This window comes from Ostrinia furnacalis, unplaced genomic scaffold (genome assembly GCF_004193835.3).
Source record: "Ostrinia furnacalis isolate ACB-3 unplaced genomic scaffold, ASM419383v2 OfSCF1638, whole genome shotgun sequence".
In the NCBI taxonomy this organism is placed as follows: domain Eukaryota; kingdom Metazoa; phylum Arthropoda; class Insecta; order Lepidoptera; family Crambidae; genus Ostrinia; species Ostrinia furnacalis.
In genome coordinates, this window is record NW_021131877.1 from 395,850 (window position 1) to 418,601 (window position 22,752).

Genomic DNA, 22,752 nt, shown 5'->3' on the forward strand with positions numbered 1-22,752 from the left:
GAGTAAGAAGTACGAGCCTAGCAGCTGATGGTGCACGTAATATCATCTTCATAGTGTGTGTTGTGAGAGTGCAATCGTGAGTAGTTTAAACATTATTTACTTGGAAACGAAAAGAAGATATTATTAGAAAATTAACTTTGAACATTTACATTACTAACGTTGCATTTTTTCATGTTTACTTGTTTTTTGTTTTATTAACTGTATATTTTGCTGCTGTGCGTGTGTATTTTTGTATTTTTATTTTAGCTTACTTGTTGTGTATTTTGTTGATTTATTTGTCAACTATGGAACCATTAGCTAAGGTTCAAGAGGCCACTAAGGCCGCAATCGAAAGAGCTTTTACTAATTTCAAAAAGTGTCCAAAAGATAGGTTAAGTCAAGCTTATCTTGAAACTAGGTTGGAGACATTAGAACAGCACTGGGCAGTCTTTTTTAAAACTCAACAAGAGATTGTCAGTAGCATTGACGAGGATGAACTGCAAGAGTCTGATTATTACAAAGACAATGTGTTTGACGAGGTAGAGGAATTATACATGGATTACAAGTCACATATTAAGGAGAAATTAAACATGTTAGTTTCATTGTCTGCTTTCAAATCACATAAAGAATCAGCTCCACAGTCAACGCAGTTCAAATTACCTGAAATAAAAATACCTACATTTTCAGGTAGGTACTTAGAGTGGCAAACTTTCAGAGATTTGTTCACAGGACTGGTCCACAATAATAACACTTTAGATTCAGCACAAAAATTATACTACTTGAAAGCTTATCTTGTGGGAGATGCTGCTCAACTCTTAAAAAATATTTCAGTTACAGCTGAAAACTACTTGAGCAGCTGGGAAAAGCTTGAGAGTATGTATAATAATAAAAAATATTTAGCTAACAATATACTGAAACGGTTGTTCAATCAAAAATGTCTAAACACAGAATCGGCTCAAGAAATCAAACAATTATTAAGCACAACTTCTGATTGTTTAGAATCAATGAAAAACTTAGGGGTCGATATCTCCTCTTGGGATATATTTATCATACATTTAATCAGCGGAAAACTTGATAAAGAAACTAGAAAGGCCTGGGAGTTAAATGTTTCATCAGTCGGAACTGATGAATTGCCAACTTATGATAAGTTTTCTCAGTTTTTAACTAGCCGATTCCGTTGTTTAGAAAACTTACAAGACAGGACCAGTTCTGATAGGGCTGTAAGTAAAAGCTCACATTCGTATCATGCACAAAATAATACCTATAGTATAACTTGCAGTTATTGTAAAGATAGCCATAAAATTACGAAGTGTAAAAAGTTTGCACAGGAAAGTAACGAAACTCGCCGGTGTTTTGCTCAGGAGAAAGGTTTGTGTTTTATTTGTTTATACAATAATCACCCTGCCAAGGCTTGCAAAACTACTTTCAGATGCCATATTTGCAAAAAGCGTCATAATACATTGTTGCATCCCAGCGATTTATCGCAATCTATGGGGGATAACTCGACGAAGGGCGTCAATTCTGCCATGCGGGCGGAAGGTACAACGGCTAATTCAAGTACAAAGGTAGGAAATCTTGATGATAAAGTTGTGTCATGTTTATCAGGGTGTCCACTGCAAATGTTCGAAAAAATTCCCTGACTTTTCCCTGACTTTCCCTGACAATTTTTTCAAAATTCCCTGACCAACTATGTATACAACGTGTCCCAAAATTCAAGGATAAGCCGACGCTACAGGATGGACATAGTCATGACTACTTTAGGAAAAATTTTATAAAAAAAAATAAAACCGACTCCAAAAAACCTACCCTAAAACGTAGAAAAATAATTACTAATTACCTACTTATTTATTAGGACGAATTATTAATATTTATGTAGGTATACCATGATTGATACTTCTGGAGTTGGTGCCAAGATTATGAAACATGTAGGTAAAGTTTGCCTGCACCGACTCCAAAAGTATCAATCATGGTATACCTACATAAATATTAATAATTCGTCCTAATAAATAAGTAGGTAATTAGTAATTATTTTTCTACGTTTTAGGGTAGGTTTTTTGGAGTCGGTTTTATTTTTTTTAATAAAATTTTACTTATTTCTTGCTTTTTAGTTAACTAATTATTACCTTGATGTTACCACTGAAGGTAGGCAGTACACTGAGACCAAAAAAAATTTGTTCATAATCGGCGGAGATATTGCGTATAAAAAAGTTCATCCCCAATTTTCCACCCTTGGGGGCGAAATATTTTCTTCAAATTCGCATGAACCCACCCTTTTGATAATACCTATTCAACAAAAAAATAATCGTTCAAATTGGTTTATAATGGGCGGAGATATTGCGTATAAAAAAGTTCATCCCCAATTTTCCACCCTTGGGGGTTTTTTTTTATTATTAAATTTAAATGGGACCACCCTTGAGGTATTACCTATACGCCGAAAAAAGATTTGTTCAAATCGGCTCATAATTGGCGGAGTTATCGCGTAACAAACATAGAAAAAAAAAAAAAAACATACGGGTCGAATTGAGAACCTCCTCCTTTTTTGAAGTCGGTTGAAAATGAGGAAAAAAATCTATCTCAATTATTTTTTTACTTACACAATAAATTATGAAATTCAAGGAAAATTGACACCCCTTATGATATTTTACATTACCACGACCACAATTTTTCAATTATTCCTGGTTTTCTGTTTATATCGGCAACTTAAGCAGTGCTGCTGTTCACCCCAACTCTTAAAACCCCCAGAAACCTTGCAGTTTTTACACAAAAGTTAATCAAAATATTTTATATCCTTAAAATTTTGAACGATTTTTACTTTCACTCCACTTTGACTCATCGTTTTGTAAAAAAAAAGTATGAACACTACTGCGGCAAGTTTTTTTAAAGTTGAAGCAACTATCCAAGATTCCAAAATGGTACTCTAAGAAACCTAGTCGCAAAAAAGATATGCGTACCATTTTTACAAGCACTTCGCTTGTAAGTTAGTATGGGATAAATCTTACAACTGAATTTAAAACCAGTTCTCCTTAATCAATTGAGCTGAAATTTGGTATACTTGTGTAAGTACGATGACAATGCAATATTATGGTACCATTGAGCTGGATGGAGTCAGAGTTAGAGAGACATTGAGATAGGAACTCTTAACGAAACGGCGGAAATGCATCTAGTTTGGGTTCGTTGGACTTGTCTTTTTGAGCACTTTAGTGCTAGATGATGTCCAGGGTCCTGATGATGAAGTCAAGAGGTGGCAGGAGCTGGCCATAGGAAGTCCTAAACGAAACGGCGGAAGCTTATCGAGTTTGGGTTCGTTGGATTTGTCTTCCCGAGCACTTAGGCCATGAGATTGAGAAACAACTAAAAAGTTTAAAATAAAGTTGTAATAAAAAAAACTTTTTTAAAAACAAGCTTGACTTCGTTTTAAAATTATAATTGACTTCATCATCAGGACCCTGGACATCATCTAGCACTAAAGTGCTCNTCCTACGGGTGCTAGAATCACCAAGCTTCCAGCATGCCACTGGCCGTGGGAGAAGGAGCTTTTCCTCAAGACTACTCCCACTACCTCAAGGGCCTCCGCCAAAACTCGCGCGAAAATGAGTTTATGTATATGTCACCGTAAGATTATAAACATCGTTTGATTACAATCTATCTCGTGAGATTGTAAACTGTCGAAAAATTGTGAACCGTAACATAATGATTGCAATTTAACGCATTACACTGGCCTACAGCCATTTTGGTGCCGGGGATTTAAGACCTGATTTTAAGTATGTCTTGCATGGCGATATCAAAAATGTAATCAGTTTTTCTCTATCAGCTCTAGTTCCCGAGATAACTAAAAAACAATTTTCACAATAAATATATATTTTTTTTAGCATTAAACATCAAGAAATTGTCTTTTGAGTGATTTTTTCGAATGAAACTTACTTGGGCAATCTCGCATGATTCTCCAACAGTAGTCGGTCATCATATGAGCGTCCCATCTTCCTTGGTAACTATTCTCCATTGTTTTTATGTCTTGGTGAAAACGTTTTCCTTGTTCTTCGCTTAGTTCTCCTAAATTTTGTTGGAATTGATCTAGTTTACTGTTAAAATTGTGTAATTTTATACCTATATAACAGCTTAAATCTTTGAATTGAACCAGCACATCCTAAACTTATTCTACATAGTTGTCAGCCTTATGCTTTCCCAGGAAATTTTGTACAACTGCTACAAAAGATTTCCACCCAAACCATTCCACATCGTTCATAGAAATCTTAAATTTAGTGAAGTCTTTTATTAATACAGTTATTTGAAGTCCATCAAATATACCTGCTTTTAGTTTTTCAGTACTTAAACTTGGAAATTTCTGTTAAATTAACTGGAAATATTGGCCATTTTCGCCATATCATAGGCACTCCAAGCTTCAAAAACTTACGTGTGCCTTTCTAGTATCTTCGCAGATGTTCAACGCACATTATACATACAATTTGAGGCGCCTACACCTTGCCCTTGTATTGAATTTCAATACCGAAGTAAGCAAAATACAAAAAATTCGCCGTGTTTTTTATGGTTTCACGCTGATATTTCAGTAGTATTCACCACAAACTTATCAAAATGGATCAGGATCGTTAATACAACACCTGGACGTACTAGCCATAGCTAAATATTAACATAAAGTTTATCGATGTTATTGTAATAATGACTATTTCGACGGGTCCGTAGAACAAACACGTATGTTACTATAAGACGAATTATAGTTTTTTGATCAAATGTAATAAGTATCACAGTAGCTATACATATGTGTAATTATTTTTTAAATATCATTTTTACTTTATGAAATAACTAATTGNACTACGAGTATATTTCATTTTTTTTGCTTGGTATATTTTAATGCGAAAGTGTGTCCCCTCTTCTTCATGACGATCGGTCTAAAGAGAGATGCAGGTTATGGCGCGAGAGAGCTGATCTCCCCTGCCCTTTTGTCCCTATGTCTGAGAATTCTCCACCTGGACATGAGCTCCCCTGTCTTACCTGGAAGTCTTTAAATAGACTTCGGACGCTGGTCGGCCGTAATAAGGACAATCTGTTCAGGTGGGGATTCTTGGATGGCTCAAACATGGAGTGCAGGTGCGGCTTTGTTCCCCAGTCGATGAAGCACATGATGTCGTGCCCTGAGTGCCCGAGCAACTGCACGCAGGAGGATTTAATGAATGCTGCTGACAACGCCACTCTTGTAGCGGAGTTTTGGGCTGACACTGTGTAGGTTTGTTGTCGACACGATAAGAAGAAGAATGCGAAAGTAACTCCTTCCTTTTGAAAGAGGACCTAATTAAAGAATTATGGAATATAAGCTAAATTTATTTCAGATTCCCTGTGTTTGACTAAAATTAACACGAACTACCTAAGCCACAGGCAGAAAATAATCCATACAGCATAATCATCACTTCCAAAGCCACCCTTAATCACGTACATACCAATTACCTAATATACCTATATACTATTACCTATACCTGACCACGATCAATCCAGAAACTTCGTGACATTAATAAAGACCAGCTGTTTCGACCCGAATACTAATTATCAAAAGGAATAAATGAATTAATTCCGTAATTACGGAAAGCCGAAGGCGTTTGGGGGAACGTATTACCGAAGATATTACATGTAATATTGATGGAGGGCAATTAAGTACGGAATTGTGTATCCAATCAGGGTATGTACAAGCTCGTGTGATTGAGTAATTGGGTATAGAGAGTACCTAGAGTAAACTTAGTTCAGATCAAAATAAATACTATTAGTCTAAGAATTAAGAAAATAAATATGGGGCTTTGAGTCAGTAGCTAGTCGTCTGTTTAAATCAGGGATGAGGATATCCTTAACCGTAACCAAAACTATTGGATATCCGAAATAAAAAAATATCCGTAACCGTAACCGAAACCGATTCAAAAGTTTCGGATAAAGGCGGAGTCTAAATCATAATATTCGTTACTTGTCTGGCATCCCCTGGCACCATCTGGTATCCTTGGCTGTTTTACCTTCATCATAGGTACCTCCATAGTACATAAAGTGGCTATGTGAGTTGCGCAGCATCTTGCTATTTGAATTTTACATTTTTTAAATTCTATATCCGTAAGAAATTATCCGATTTTTCGGATAATCTGAAATGATTATCATATTCGTAACCGTAACCAAAACCGGTATAATATTCTAATATCCGTAACCGTGTCCATAACCGAAATTGCATAATAACATCCCTGGTTTGCAGGACAGCACTCACAGCACGCAGATAATTGTATGACAACTGCGTTGAAATAAAAATGACAACTACCTTAGTTTTCACTGCAGGAATACGACCATCTCGAACTTACCAGGGGCAAATGGAGGATTTGGCCTACACTCCCAGGTCAGACGGGTTACGGAGGCCTGATGTTTTCATACCTATTTCACTCTTAATCTCACTACACGAAACACAAACACTTTTAAAAAGATAAAAAGGTATTTTACCTTCCCGACGTTTCGACTCGGTTACACGAGTCACGGTCGCGGGCAAACTGAAAAGATGCGGCGTCGTCTGCTCGAGCGCGATGAATTTTCTTACCCACCCGCATTATGGTGGTAGCATTTATTCCAGCTGGATTTTTTTTGGTTTCGAGATTGATCCCAAAACCAAAAAAACATACTTGAACCACCAGGCCATTCGACTGTCAAGCTAATCTACTCAGAGAAAACGTTTACGTATTTGCGACAAATCAAAATCCCAAGAAAAAGCAAACAAAACAAGCCCCGCATTAATAACCCAAGCTTTCCTTACAATTAGACCCGTTAATTAAGACCTGCGATTTCATTAAATGGATTCGTAAACAATTATTTTTGTTTAGCACCTTTATACGAAGCAAATTAATTCGGGCAAAAAGGGTGCGCGAAAATAAAATGTTTAGCTTCCCTGTTTCTTTTCTTTCCTACACAACACAGTTAAAAATGAATCTTAACCTTTAACCTCAAGGTTGGTATTTCTTTGTATGTTATAACTCATTTACGTCATTGTACTCGCGCGACCGCTATAAACAAAGCCTTAACCAGAGCAGGAATACAATGAGGATTTTACCTAATTTTCATGAGCATAGAGTCTAATTTCGTTATACGTTTAGCGTTAATAGGAACACAGTCAGATGTAGTCAACGCGCGGTAAGAATACTAATTGTAACGTAGATTTCCTGAGATTATTTTGTTAGAATGTTTTAGTAGTTTCAGCGGAGTTGTGGAAAAAATATTGCTGCAGGGGAAATCTTGTTTATTTCCATTATAATAACACTAGAATATGAACGGAGTATTTACCTAGTTGTGGATATCGTTCGTTCGTTCGTTTCAGCCAAATGACGTCCACTGCTGGACAAAGGCCTCCCCCGAGGTTTTCCGCAATGAACGGTCCTGCGCTGCCCGCATCCAGGCTCTTCCCGCGACCTTAACCAGATCGTCGGTCCACCTAGTAGGAGGCCTGCCCACGCTACGTCTTCCAGCCCGTGGTCGCCACTCGAGAACTTTCCTGCCCCAACGGCCATCGTCTCTACGAGCTATGTGCCCCGCCCACTGCCACTTGATTTTAGCAATTCTGCGAGCTATGTCGGTTACTTATGGATATGTGCCGGTCTAATCAAGGAACTACCAGACGTTTTGAGCAGCTCATAAAGTATGAAGTTTAGGTCTTAACTGATGGAGTCTTTTTCAGCAACGATAGCTGTCAATATGACAATGTCACTGTACATTCAAGGTTCGGACAAACCAACGCGTGCAGCGATGGCGATGGCGATGGCGACCACTGCGCGTGCAAAAGTTGTTTCACACTGCCGCGACCGCGATGGCGATCACTGTGCGTGCAGGTTGTCACTGTCACCACAACTGTCACGCATATTGTCAATCACGCCTATTCGGCAAAATGGAAACTGAATTTAATGATTTGTTTGGAGCTTTTGATGCAATTGAGACAGTGGAAACACTTTTTCACTCAAGTTTATTCAGGCGGCCATATATNAGATTCAGAATCTCAAATCGCTTATTTTAAAAATAAAACCATTATTAGAAAACGAATAGAGGTAACTTTGGGAATTTATTCTATCGAGTCAACTTCATCAAATCGTGTTTCCATCCGTTAATAGCCCTAGAAAATATCCTCAACTATGCTCAAAAAAAATCTTAGCCTTTTATTTTACTGTTTAGTACCTCAAAAATGAAAAATGAAAACCTCATTTTCGCCATTTTCTCTGTTACCCGGCCTTAAAGCAATTGCTTGTCTTACTAAACGACGGGAAGCTACGGAACCCTGCACTGCGCGTGGCACGACACTGGGTTACTGATTATCCCAACTAATATTATAAATGCGAAAGTAACTCTGTCTGTCTGTCTGACTGTCTGTTACGCTTTCCCGCTTAAACCTCGCAACCGATTTTGATGAAATTTGGCATAAAGATAGTTTGAGTCCCGGGAAAGAACATAGGATAGTTTTTATCCCGGTTTTTGAAACAGGAACGCGCGCGATAAAGTTTTTCTGTGACAGACAAAATTCCACGCGGGCGAAGCCGCGGGCGGAAAGCTAGTTTCATATAAATCTAATATACTCGAAGCATAGACATTGCAAAATAGGCATTTTATTAAATATCACGTGAGATTAGGGGGGTGGGGGAGGGGGTCAGGCAAAATCTCACCAAATCTCACCAAGGGGGGCGGGGGGGTAGAAAAATGGCCAAAATTGTCTCACGTAATTTATGGACGCCCCCTTACCATTTGGCGCTACTGTTTTAGCCACAAAGCTAGTGACAGGACCTTACGCGCCAGTGGCACTAACTGGTGATACTGTACGATCCTCTGTTGTTGGTTAAAACTTTTTTCTCCAGTCAGCGTCAAATAGTTCGTGACATCCAAAGTAGCCAAAAAGTTTGCAACACGTCTTTGTTACAATGAGGGCTATCGTTTTTATACTTAACAGTTGGCACCCCTGGCGATTGACAGGACCTTACTCTACAGTGGCGCCATCTTGATGAGTGCAAATGCGATAGTCCTCCTACCACTTTAGCGCTCACAAGTTGGCGCCACTGTCTTCGCTACTAGCAAGTGACAGGACCTTACTCTACAGTGGCGCTAACTGGTGAGCGCTAAAACGATAGCCCTCATTGGTATAAGGTTGTGTTGCAAACTTTTTGGGTACTTACCCTGATTATTCGATCCCTCATTGTTAAACTTTTATTACAGGACAAAGTAACCCAAGTGCGCGACAGCCGCGCGGCCTTGGACACGCTTCGGGCGGAACACGCGGCGCGTCTCGCGGCCCAAGCTGAAGCCGCCGAGCGCCAGCGCCAGATGCAGATGGCGGCCAAGCTGCAGGCCATGCGCAAGAAGAAGCACGAGTACCTGCAGTACCAGCGGCAGTTGGCTCTGCAGAGAGTCCAAGTAAGTAGACACGCTTCTATAGTCTGGTCTGCGAGCACGGAATTTTGTCCAATGACCCCAAGCTACCCATCCTTATCGCTCACGCATAATTATGTTGCTGTCGCGCTCGCACACTCACTGCGGGCGCCCGTCGCGCAGTCGCGACAGCAATATAATTACGCGCGAGCGATAAGGATGGGTAGCTTGGGGTCATTGGACAAAATTCTACGTGCTCACAGACTGGGCTTTAGCTGAATACGTGGTGCGAGCGCCAGCGCCAGATGCAGATGGCGCCAAGCTGCAGGCCATGCGCAAGAAGAAGCACGAGTACTTGCAGTACCAGCGCCAGTTGGCTCTGCAGAGAGTCCAAGTAAGTAGACACGCTTCTAGCGGAATACGTGGTGCGAGCGCCAGCGCCAGATGTGGATAGCGGCTAAACTGTAGTACCAGCGGCAGTTGGCTCTGCAGAGAGTCCAAGTAATTAGACACGCTTCTAGCGGAATACGTAGTGCGTCTCGCAGCCCAAGCAGAAACCGCCAGCGCCAGATGCAGATAGCAACTCAACTGTAGTACCAACGCCAGTTGGCTCTGCAGAGAATTCAGACCGTGTAGCCTTAATGACAGTGACAGTCGTAATGCCTTGGACACGCTTCGGGCGGAACACGCGGCGCGTCTCGCGGCCCAAGCTGAAGCCGCCGAGCGCCAGCGCCAGATGCAGATGGCGGCCAAGCTGCAGGCCATGCGCAAGAAGCACGAGTACTTGCAGTACCAGCGCCAGTTGGCTCTGCAGAGAGTCCAAGTAAGTAGACACGCTTCTATAGTCTGGTCTGCGAGCACGTTGAATATTGTCCAATGACCCCAAGCTACCCATCCTTATCGCTCACGCATAATTATGTTGCTGTCGCGCTCACACACTGACTGCGGGCGCCCGTCGCACAGTCGCGACAGCAATATAATTACGCGCGAGCGATAAGGATGGGTAGCTTGGGGTCATTGGACAAAATTCTACGTGCTCACAGACTGGGCTTTAGCTGAATACGTGGTGCGAGCGCCAGCGCCAGATGCAGATGGCGGCCAAGCTGCAGGCCATGCGCAAGAAGAAGCACGAGTACTTGCAGTACCAGCGGCAGTTGGCTCTGCAGAGAGTCCAAGTAAGTAGAGACGCTTCTAGCTGAATATGTGGTGCGACTCGCAGTTCAAGCAGAAGCCGCGGAGCGCCAAATGCAGATAGCGGCCAAACTCTAGTACTAGCGGCCAAACTCTAGTACCAGCGGCAGTTGGTAAGCGGCAGTTAAACACGCTTCTAGCTGAATACGTGGTGCGAGCGCCAGCGCCAGCGCCAGATGCAGATGGCTGCCAAGCTGCTGGCCATGCGCAAGAAGAAGCACGAGTACTTGCAGTACCAGCGCCAGTTGGCTCTGCAGAGAGTCCAAGTAAGTAGACACGCTTCTAGCGGAATACGTGGTGCGAGCGCCAGCGCCAGATGTGGATAGCGGCTAAACTGTAGTACCAGCGGCAGTTGGCTCTGCAGAGAGTCCAAGTAAGTAGACACGCTTCTAGCGGAATACTAGGTGCCGAGCGCCAACGCCAGATGTGGATAGCGGCTAAACTGTAGTATCAGCGGTAGTTGGCTCTGCAGAGAGTCCAGGTAAGTTCTAGACACGCTTCTAGCGGAATACTAGGTTCCGAGCGCGAGCGTCAGTAGTACCAGCGGCAGTTGGCTCTGCAAGTAAGTTGACACGCTTTTAGCGTGTAGCCTTAATGACAGTGACAGTCGTAATGCCTTGGACACGCTTCGGGCGGAACACGCGGCGCGTCTCGCGGCCCAAGCTGAAGCCGCCGAGCGCCAGCGCCAGATGCAAATGGCGGCCAAGCTGCAGGCCATGCGCAAGAAGAAGCACGAATACTTGCAGTACCAGCGGCAGTTGGCTCTGCAGAGAGTCCAAGTAAGTAGACACGCTTCTATAGTTTGGTCTGCGAGCACGGAATTTTGTCCAATGACCCCAAGCTACCCATCCTTATCGATCACGCATAATTATGTTTCTGTCGCGCTCGCATACTGACTGCGGGCGCCCGTCGCACAGTCGCGACAGCAATATAATTACGCGCGAGCGATAAGGATGGGTAGCTTGGGGTCATTGAACAAAATTCTACGTACTCACAGACTGGGCTTTAGCTGAATACGTGGTGCGAGCGCCAGCGCCAGATGCAGATGGCGGCCAAGCTGCAGGCCATGCGCAAGAAGAAGCACGAGTACTTGCAGTACCAGCGGCAGTTGGCTCTGCAGAGAGTCCAAGTAAGTAGACACGCTTCTAGCTGAATATGTGGTGCGACTCGCAGTTCAAGCACAAGCCGCGGAGCGCCATATGCAGATAGCGGCCAAACTCTAGTACTAGCGGCCAAACTCTAGTACCAGCGGCAGTTGGTGCTGCAGGGAGTCCAAGTAAACACGCTTCTAGCTGAATACGTGGTGCGAGCGCCAGCGCCAGATGCAGATGGCTGCCAAGCTACAGGCCATGCGCAAGAAGAAGCACCAGTACCAGCGCCAGTTGGCTCTGCAGAGAGTCCAAGTAAGTAGACACGCTTCTAGCGGAATACGTGGTGCGACTCGGCCGAGGCCGCGAAGCGCCAGCGCCAGATTCAGATAGCGGCCAAGCTGCAGGCCAAGCGCAAGAAGAAGCACGAGTACTTGCAGTACCAGCGCCAGTTGGCTCTGCAGAGAGTCCAAGTAAGTTGACACGCTTCTAGCGGAATACGTGCGAGCGCCAACGCCAGATGCAGACAGCGGCAAAACTGTAGTACCAGCAGCAGTTGGCTGTACAGAGAGTTCAGGTAACGTTGCTTTATACCCGTTTCACACTTGAGTCCAGAGATTTCACGGCATGAGAGATCATCGCGTGAACACTGCGCAAAAGGACAAGCTGCAAGCTAATATAGTTCACTGAGCTAATAAAGAGTAATGGCGGCGAGGTCAAAGTGTAATATGTCGCTTGTTCAATCGCAATCATAACTGTACGACAAATAAACAGCTACTGGTTCAAATTAACTATTATCAATATTGTTAACCTGTGTTACTTATGGCTGCCGCGACACAAGCACAGCTTAGTTCAGCAGCCGCTAGATATACAGATTGTAAACTTTTTGTTGGCAAATAAAATACTTTTTACTTTTTTTTACTTTTACTAATTCCTACATTTTCTATTCCAGGAGCAAGAAAGAGAAATGCAAATGAGGCAGGAACAGCAGAAGCACCAGTACATGATGTCGACCAACAGCGGCTACTACATGCCCGGCGTCAGCGCGCCGCAGTACCAGCCCGCCTTCCCGGCGCCGCTCTACGCCGGGCCCTACCATCCGCAGATGATGCCCCAGCCCGACCAGGCCCTGTCCATGCCCGGACAACCCCAGATGTCCCAGCCCAACGTCCAACTCCCCCAGCCAATGCCCCAAATGACCAACGCCTTCGCCATGTCCACCTCCGGCGTCGCCATCAGCCAGGCTCCCGTCACCGCACAACCCTCCGCCACCGCCAACGTCCGTCAACCCATCAACCAGACCCCTCTCCAGCAGCAGATGATGATGCAACAGATGCACCAGATGCGAATGCCCATGCAAGCCGGAGTACACCAGATGATGATGCAGAATATCCCCAACGGAATGACCGCGCCCAACGCCCAGCCCAGCCAGGCGCAGCTGAAACAGAACCTGAATCAGCCCCAGCAACAGAATATGATGCCGATGTCGACCGGCCAGCCCAATATGCCGCAGAACATCATGAACGCCAACCCCGCCCTCGGGATGCAGATGCAGAACATGAGAATGTCCATGATGCCAGGAAACCAAAACGCTAGTCAAGTCCCCGTTTCCGCTTACTCCGTTCCCAATCAGCAGAATAATCAAATCGGGAGTCAAGGGCCGAGTATGCAGCAACCCGGGCAACCCATGCCCGGTCAGCCGATGTCGCTCCAGGGACAGATGATGCAAGGTCAACATCCCGGCATGGCCTTGCCCAACCACATTCCGAACCAAGGCCAGAACGCTCCGCTTCAAGGCCAGCAAATGCCGCAGGCCCAAACTCAACAACCGCCCCCGCAGCAGGGTCAAGTGACGCAAAATCAGCCGATGCCGATGCCAAATCAGCCTGGACAAATGATGATGCACGGACAAATGCCTCACGGTCAGAACATTCCGCAGCAAGGTCAAATGGTCCCCGGACAACAGATGGTCCAAGGACAGCAGATGCCGCACCAGATTCCACCTCATCTGCAAGGCCAGGTCCCCCAAGCCCAGCCGCCTCAGCAGGCGCCGCAAATGCAACAAGGTCAGCCTATGCATCAAGGGCAGTCGATGCCTCAGGGACCCCAGATGCCGCCAGGGCAGGGTATGCCTCAGGGACAACCCATGCAGCAAAATATGCCAGGTCAACCCATGAAAATGCAGCAACAGAATTTCAACGGGCCCCCTCCTGGCCCACAACCGCCTAACCCTAGCCAGACCTCCCAACAAGTTCAGACCCCTGTCAAATCGGAACACAATAACAACACAGCGGAGCTGATCAGTTTCGACTGAAATCCCGTACGTGAATAATATTATGGAGATATGTATTTATTAAATGACCAGCTTCATGTTTGATGTTAAGTAAAAAAAGTTGCAATAATACGCACTTAGATGTGCGAGTTTTAACCAAAATATTTTCGTGTAATTTTGGTGAATAATAACAATTTTATAATATTTAAAAGTATATACCGATTAACTGTAGAATAATGTTTGAATCGCATAATGACAGCATCCAAAGAATTTTATTTAGACAGCAAAAGTTATTGGTGCCTTGATGTCTCGAAATAACTGAATGTGTCGGTACTCTGCCATCTTCTAGAAATTAACATTATCTAAGTACCTACTGTTTGGCAAAACTTCTTTGGATATGACTACATCACAGATATTAATATTTCATTCATTTTCTATGATACTTTTTAGCTATAATGGAATGTTCCTCACATTGAGCTAGAGTCTTTCTTTTGCCACATTTAGTCACAAATATTTAATTTAATGCTAATACACAAAATAACAATTTTTCCTCTAAATTTATCGTCTGATCATTATTTTTTTATAACTAATGCAAAATGCCTTTGTGAGGACTCAATTTAGATTGTTATGGCCTTGTAATCTATGTAAATGCAAACATGTAAAATATTATGTGTCGTTCGTAGTTTATTTAGATAATATTTAACGTATAGTAAAGTAATTGAAACATAGAAATTCAAATATTTTTGTTTTATTTTTTATTGCTGAACAATATTGTTTTGTTATTTTTATTACAATAAGTTTTATTACACTGTATGATACCAATAAAGTTGTAAAATAATATTGAGTATAATTTATTATTGCAAAATCGCCCCTATTTATTACAACTAACAGATGCCACAGTGTTTACCTTGGTGTGATGTCGCCCGTACATATTATTGGGGCCATTTTATTTTTTTACGTAAGACGATTTAGGGGGGAGGGGGGTCGACCATGTCTTATTTTTTCTTACAAAGGGGTGGGAGCGCAAAGAAGGAAGTCTCGATAGTTCTTACGTAAGACCACAAAAATGGACATTGAAAAAGCGCGGGAATGGACAATTTGACACCATTCTCCAATAATTCGAAATAACAAATTTTCTAAAAAGACACTTCATTCTGGTCTTAAAAACTTCATTAATTTTAAAATATTACCTGTAAATTACGATTTTTGGTCGCGTTGTAATTGAAAAAAGTAGTTTGAGTTGACAAAATAGTGACGTCACTTGCTTGTAGTGCCATACAAAATCTATGGGAGAGATGTATTACTTTTCTCTATGTGGGAGAGTTTCGTTTTGACAGTTTTAAAAAGTACGTCAATTGATTGGTGTTGTCAACATGTCTATAGATGACCCACGCTGAACTGTCCCGCCAAACTCAATGACAGGGGGGCGCTACCATCGTTCAACTATATGGTTTCCAACATGTCAAAAATCTGAATCAGCGATCCGGTATTGACGGTGGCGCCCCACTGTCAATGTCATCGACAGGACAATCCAGTATTTTGGAACTATATTCGCGTATAGATGACCCACGTTGAACTGTCCCGCCAAACTCAATGACAGGGGGGCGCTACCATCGTTCAACTTTATGGTTTCCAACATGGCAAAAATCGGAACCAGCGATCCGGTATAGGTGTACCAGAATCCATAGCTGGGCACCGTTAATCAAATAGTTAACTTCGTTAATCGTTAAACCGTAACTAAAAAAATTAACTTCGTTAAACGTTAAAACGTTACATTTCGGAAGATTTAACGCAAGTTAACGTTAATCGTTAATCCGTTAACACGTGATAATAAAACAAAAAAAAATTGTATGCAAGGTTCAAATAATTTCGAAAGCTTGTATCGCGCATGGAATTTATTCCTCTTATATGTTTGCGCTTCAAGCTTTCGAAACTATTTGAACCTTGCATAAGTATAATTATTTTTTCGTTTTAGGACAACTGCATTTCAGAATAAAAGCTTGTTTTTAAAGAATTTTTTTATTATAATTTTATTTTACATTTTTTAGTCGTATCTCAATCTCAGAGCTTTGCCTTGGTACAATTACAATACAATTTAGCACCAAAGTGCTCGAAAAATCCAACAAACCCAAACTCGATAAGTTTCCACCGTTTCGTTTACGAATTCCTATGGCCACCTCCTGCTGTTTTTTTTTTTTTATTTATTTATTTATTTTTAGTAATTACAAACAAATGTCACAGTATATTATGAGCTAAAGCAGTACGGAAACTTAGCCCTTTTGGCGATTTAAATACCTACACTTCAACTGAGTGACTCTTAATCTTTATAAAATTAAGGTTCTTACTTACTTATTTATTAAAACGTTTATTTAGGTTTTTTAATTATTAAATACCTAATGGAATAAATTAATTGACTAAGTAGTTAACAAAAAAATAAAACGTTAATTAGGTTCTATAATGTTCGAATACATAATCGAATAAATTGATTAAGTGCTATTGAGGCCGGTAGAAGATCTATTCTCATAAATAAAATACCGGATACTTACTTTCACATACCTATTGCCTCATTTTAAATACAGTTCAACACTTAGTACAAAAGCGCGCGGAGCAAATTACTTTATCAAATAGAACACATAAATTGTTAAAAAGTGTAATTACGTAATTTAAAAAGAACTATTACAAAATCAGGTGTAAGCACTTTATTTAAAAAGTAATATTTAATCATTTTTACAATTCAGAATTATTACGAAGTTTAAAAAATGAAAGTTCTGGTTTTGAAGATGCCGAGTTCAAGCAGCCGTATACTACGCAATACACTCGTGGCATGTTTTTAAAAATACAGCGGACAGCGCATGCAATAAAATTATTATTAAAAACAAAGCGCGCGCGACCGACACCCGCGACGGATGGACTGCGAGGTTCGCTTAGAGCTCGTGTAAAGCGTGCGTCTGTGTGCGTGAGTCTGATTTCGAGCGTTTGTATGAAGCTTCCGTACTGTTTGATTTATCTACTGTGCAAATGTGTTACAGAAATTAACTTATCTACCAGACTTATGTATTAGGCAGTTCGATTTTCTCAAGTTGTTTATTTAAAATTTAGTTTGAGAAGCAACTCAATTCGCTTATAAATTTTAATAACGATAAGTATACCAAATTTCAGCTCAATCGGTTGGGGAGAACTGGTCTTAAATTCAGTTGCAAGATTTGTCCCACACATACTAACAAGTGAAGGCTTGTAAATAAATAAAAAAAGAGCATTTTTTATATCGTTGCGTTAGTGATCTGGTTACAAAAACTGTTACTGTTTTGGGTTCTGGAAGTTCTGGAAACATTACTTACGAACATACTTGTCAGAACGCGTTTTTCTAGCGTTTTTCAGCGTGCCTGCTCTATCTTTTTTGTAAATAGTAGGTACTGGATTAACGATTAACGGACTTAGGATAATTTAACGGAAGTTAACGAGTCCGTTAACATTTTTTAAAGTTAACTTAAAAGTTAATCCGTTAATAGAAATGTTAACTTCGTTAATTAACGATTAACGGATTAACGAGTTAATGCCCAGCTATGCCAGAATCTCATGGCAAACAAAAATATTGGAAAAGTGTGTTTTTCATATGGCAATTGTCTATGGTTTAATTGTCACCTGTCAAAGAAAATTATGAAATCTGTCAGCCGCTGCAAAAAATTTGTAATCTCTTCTTGACTTTTTGTTATTTTTGTGAAAAAATCGAAAAAGCTCAAGCAAGTCATATTGTTTTCAATGTGAATTGTAAAATAAGGCATAATTCAAAGTCAATCTTTGATTCTAAAGCGCGTCGTCGAGTTGACAGTAAGTTGGACTGAAATATTTTGATACATTTAGTTTATTACCCAATTACGTCACAAGGAGGGTTATGTTTTTTTATATTATTCTTAATAGCTGCTTTATCGGGGTTTTCAGGTATATCTCACAAATTGGTGCAGGGGAATGGTCATAATGTTATGACCATGTAAAGAAAATTGAAAAAGATTTTATCTCTTTATTTTGATCATCTATTGAAGAACAAGAAATTGCAAGTGGAGTTCTTAGAATCGTTTTCTAGTTCTGAATGAAGTGATAAGTTAAAAGTATGATGCATAATAAAATTATTTACTTAAATTAAAAATACGATTTATTTATTTTTCAAGACACTTTCCCGATGTATAACAACATTCTTCATACACATACCTACCTGAAATTCGTACTTCATGTTCATTAATATTAAAGTCATAAAAGTAAAAAATTAAACAGTATCAAGATCGTTTATTCCAATTTCCCCAGTATTGCTCTCAACAAAGTTTATTTTCCCTATTTGCCATGAGATTCTGGTACACCTATATTGACGGTGGCGCCCCACTGTCAATGTCAGGGATAGGACAGTTCAGTATTTTGGAACTATAAGTGCAGAGTTTCGCTCGAACCTACTTGCCAAATTTAAATTTCAATCTATCGGCCAAGCAAGTAGTTTTCATTGTAGCCCTTAAATTATAACCGGTTCTAAGGCTAAGAACTCACGGCGCGATTTTCACCCGCGCCCGCGGCGGTTGTGGAATGAGGGCTATCGTTTTTATACTTGTCGGCGCCGGACACAGATGCTGCAAATGATTATTGATGATTAATAGTACCAATCTTAATATTATGTTATCTGTATAAATCTGTAGAGCGGAAGGTTTGTGATTCCTAAACGNTTTTCCGTGAGCGCGCGACGCTAGTTCACGCACCTCTTTAGCCGCTACCTTGCCGTGGGCGGAATATTGGATCGTCTGGAAACAAGCAAATATGTGGTTTGGAAAGATTTTTAGAACACCTTTATCTTTATGGCAAGAGTGGGGTGGGGTTCCCCATGCCAGAAGGGCGGGGCCTATACCATCTAAAATTTGTCGGTGTCTTTCGGAGTATTCGGACGAAACTGCCTGGAGCTAGACGGTCTCGAAATTCTTTCGCGACTCATCCTACTGAACTAAAATAGTAAGACAAGGGTCTTAACTCGACGTTTATTAATGAGTTACATTATGTACTCACGCGTTTGACACATCTGAGAATGTTCAAATATATGTGTGCGCATCACGGTCACACCACATCACATGCTAATGCTGCCGCGAACTTCCAGGTTTGTGTGCGCGAATAATTGCGATTACACCACGTCACTCGCTAGTGCTGCCCTCATTCTATTGGTCGTTGTTTGTTAGTCGTTACCTCAGTAAGAGCCGCCCTGGTGGCCTTAAGCGTGGTCTTGGAGTTGTTGACGAGGTGCGCCGACAGCGCCACGCTCTCGCCCGGGACGTAGGCGCCGCGGTCCAGCACCACGCGGCAGGCGATGGCGCCGCCGCCCACGCAGCCCACGCCTAACCGGTGCTCGATACTGCACTCGAACTCTTGCTGGAAATTGAAGGTGGACAATGACGATTTATTATCTATCGATTAACGCAAACTACGCACAGTCAGCGTCAAATTGTTCGTGACACTCAAGTAGCCAAAAAGTTCCACAACACGTCTTGTTATAATGAGGGCTATCGTTTTAGCGCTCACCAGTTAACGCCACTGTAGAGTAAGGTCCTGTCACTTGCTAGTAGCGAAGACAGTGGCACCAATTACTGGTGAACGGCTAAAGTGGTAGGAGGACTATCGCATTTGCACTCATCAAGATAGCGCCACTGTAGAGTAAGGTCCTGTCAATCGCCAGGGGTGCCAACTGTTAAGTATAAAAACGATAGCCCTCATTGGAATAACATTGAGTTGACAACTTTTTGGCCACTTTGGGTGTCACGAACTATTTGACGCTGACTGTACTATCGGCCACAGTTTCAGCTACCCTTTTCCGTTTTTTTTGTCCTTGTCAAATGGTGGTTCTTTGCGATAAAAAGAGACTACATGACTGGAAATGGGTAGCTGGAACTGTGGCCGATAGCCGATAGTGCGTAACGTCTTGCGATCAATTCGTTTCAAAATTTAACTAATAGGGAACAATATGAATTGCACGACAAGAGATAAGGTGCGGGTAAGAAATTAAATGTAAAAACGAACTGGGAAATTCCGCTCAATGCGATTAAGATAGTAACTCAGCTGTGAAAGTTAATGTATTGGAAATAACGGGCCTTTAATCTGCTAGTCAGAAACACGGCGTCAGCCGCTCAAAACGCAGTTGGCTGTCGGCACTCTGCATCCGATGACGAGCCGCATTGATAAGGAATATGTATTGCAAATCGTGACAGCCGTGGGGAACTCATGCACTTTCTAAGTGAGGGCGCGAGGAGGAGGAGGTCTAACTACGATATCGCGATTTACGATTGTTCTTTCGATTTATATGTTGTGTTCTCAATCTCACCTTATGGTCTTTTTAATAATGAACATTTACTCGCAAATACCAACAGAAAATAAATAATATGGTATACAAAACTAATGGAATTTTTAAAAAGCAGGAAACTATACTTGGCTAACCAAATAATGAAGGATAATTCAATTCTTTTTCACTAAAACTTACACATATTCCAGTTAGTTCATTAGTGAGTTTGCTAATAGTTTTGTTCTAATTGAAGCATTGAGAAATATTGTCTAATAAAATAATGAATGGTCACAAAGTTTGGGTAATATACAAACACAGCTGTGAATAAACACACATAACTAAGCTAAACACATGGAAATAGCTGTGTACTTTACCACTTTCGTAAATATCAGCTAGCTAATATTTTTCACCTATTTCTATTTAAGTAACATAGCAGTCACATAAATTGAAAACCAGACAGTTCAGTTCTAACAACTTTATCATTCATTTATATACCATTTATCACATTTTCTAAACAGATAATAGAACAATAGACTTTACATACAAGTGATATCATCATGCAACCTTCAAGGATCATATGAACACCTTGAAACGTAATACTCATATCATATTTCTCTCCACATTGTGCCAAGTGCTCTGAAGAGGGTCCATATACTAATAAAGAATTTGAAATCAAGTACATAATATTATAATTTCTGGTGACATAATTGTATTATGTCCTAGATTTAAAAATTCTCTTAGATGCAAAAATACACAATCATAGTAAATAAATACTTACAGCTAATACTGGTGGCTCCAAATTCAAGTCTATAGGGTTCATCACAATGAAGACCTGTTGGTTCTTATGTGTCAAGCCATTGGGCTCCCTCAAGGCTGCCTTACAGTAGTACTGAACCCATCCGTGTGTGCCCAGGAATGTTGAAGGCAGGCCCATGGGCAAACCCAGCTTGAATGGGAAGCTATGGATGCCTGGGGAGAGTACTGAGGTGCCATGGCCTGTAAAACAATTATTGTAAATAAGTAATTTTATTTGCTTTAAACAAAAAAGCTTAGTTTAGGGTAAAAAAATAATAAATAAATAAAAATTGTTTATTCTATCACACTCATTCTAGTACATCAAAAATTTTTGGAAGTTAACAATATTTGTTGATCTGGAGCCTAAACTAGGGCCACCCTGTATTTCAGGCCTCCAGGTCCCAAAAGTAGAGCAGAATATTGCAAAAACTTTAAAGTAATTTTACCTGGTTCTCCAAGCAGTCTCATTCGAAAGTCGATGTAATTTTCTTTATCAAACAACCTTTCATGTCGGCCGGAGCCCACTCTCACCACTCCTTCACCAACCACATGGAAATGTAGACCTGGAAAGAAGTACAAATTGTTTAAAGGAAAGAAAGTTTGTTTTTTAGTTGTCAATCATTGATGTTAATTGCCTACATCAATGTATTTTTCATAAGTTTGAATTTCACTTATTAGCATTCTTAAGCATAAGAAACAGATTAATAGTAAGTAACTTTTCATTATTATTTAAAAAAATCTGGCGTTAAGAGTTAGATCTTAGGCAGTTCCATCTTTTCGAGTTTTTAAAAAAAAAATCATTGTTTCCCTCTTACCTAATACTGGAGTATCATCCTGCAGTTCCATCAACACTTTCCCGGACAGGAACTGCCCAGGGAAGTAAAGTAACGACGTGTTATCGAATACGATAAGGAATTTCAACAGTTTCCTCGGCATTCTTGCTGTCGACGCGAACGGCCAGCCACTTCACAAACAATTACACATGAACAATGTAACCACACGACAGCATGGACTTCCTACAAAACACATATGAAATGTTTATTTATGCTAATATTTATTGAATTATGTAATTAAAAACGTGAGCAATCAGCACACTTTGTCCCTACCTGTGTTTTACAAAATCTGAATAAAAACTTTAAAACTGCTCAAGCTGGAGTTAATGGGGAGCCTTGCAATTACGAAAGATACGCCCACGATGATATTATCCTCAAAACTTCTCACGTCGTAGGCAGTGGACGACAAAGTTGAGAAATATGCAAATCGAAGGCCATCAACATGCCAAGTTAGCTCCAAGTTACGAACCACATTATTAAATATTTCTAAAAACTACTACATACCTCAAATAAAAGATAATAACCTTTATTATTTATTCATCAAAATTCTCCTGTAATGAAATACGTTATTAATTTTATTTATTCATTTTATCTAGAAATAAAAAACTTCGTCAAGTTCGAGGAAGAAACTTTTTTGACATTTATAATTGCCAGCTGTCAGTGTCACTCATTAGAAAGCATTCTGAATAAAAATAATTGTTTTGCAAACGTTAATTAAGTAATTATGAATTATGTGATTCTTAATAATTCCATAAAAAACATTCATGCATAAGTCATTGCGTTTGCATTTACGTGGATGGTCTAATTTTTATTTAATGGATGTTGGTGATGTTTTAAGCCTCATGAACGCGACCTTAATTTAATCCTGTTCTCTTTGGTTATTCCATTAATTTCCTTTCAGTAATAAATTTCTGTTCGACGCTG

The 22,752-nt window shown here is 40.8% G+C and overlaps 2 protein-coding genes across 2 annotated transcripts; one reads left to right on the plus strand and one right to left on the minus strand.

Moving 5' to 3' along the window:
* Positions 1-284: 284 nt before the first annotated feature.
* LOC114353267 (glutenin, high molecular weight subunit DX5-like) lies at positions 285-14,623 on the plus strand. Its single transcript, XM_028305185.1, has 3 exons — positions 285-518; positions 9,127-9,393; positions 12,580-14,623. Exons 1-3 carry the CDS (start codon positions 285-287, stop codon positions 13,939-13,941), a joined length of 1,863 nt encoding a protein of 620 aa, XP_028160986.1. The 3' UTR covers positions 13,942-14,623.
* Vdup1 (arrestin family protein Vdup1) lies at positions 14,122-22,461 on the minus strand. The gene is made up of 7 exons (XM_028305186.1): positions 22,333-22,461; positions 21,811-22,011; positions 21,442-21,558; positions 20,979-21,196; positions 19,114-19,296; positions 18,604-18,680; positions 14,122-14,125 (listed from the first exon to the last, which is right to left on the minus strand). Exons 2-7 carry the CDS (start codon positions 21,929-21,931, stop codon positions 14,122-14,124), a joined length of 720 nt encoding a protein of 239 aa, XP_028160987.1. The 5' UTR covers positions 21,932-22,011; positions 22,333-22,461.
* Positions 22,462-22,752: the final 291 nt, after the last annotated feature.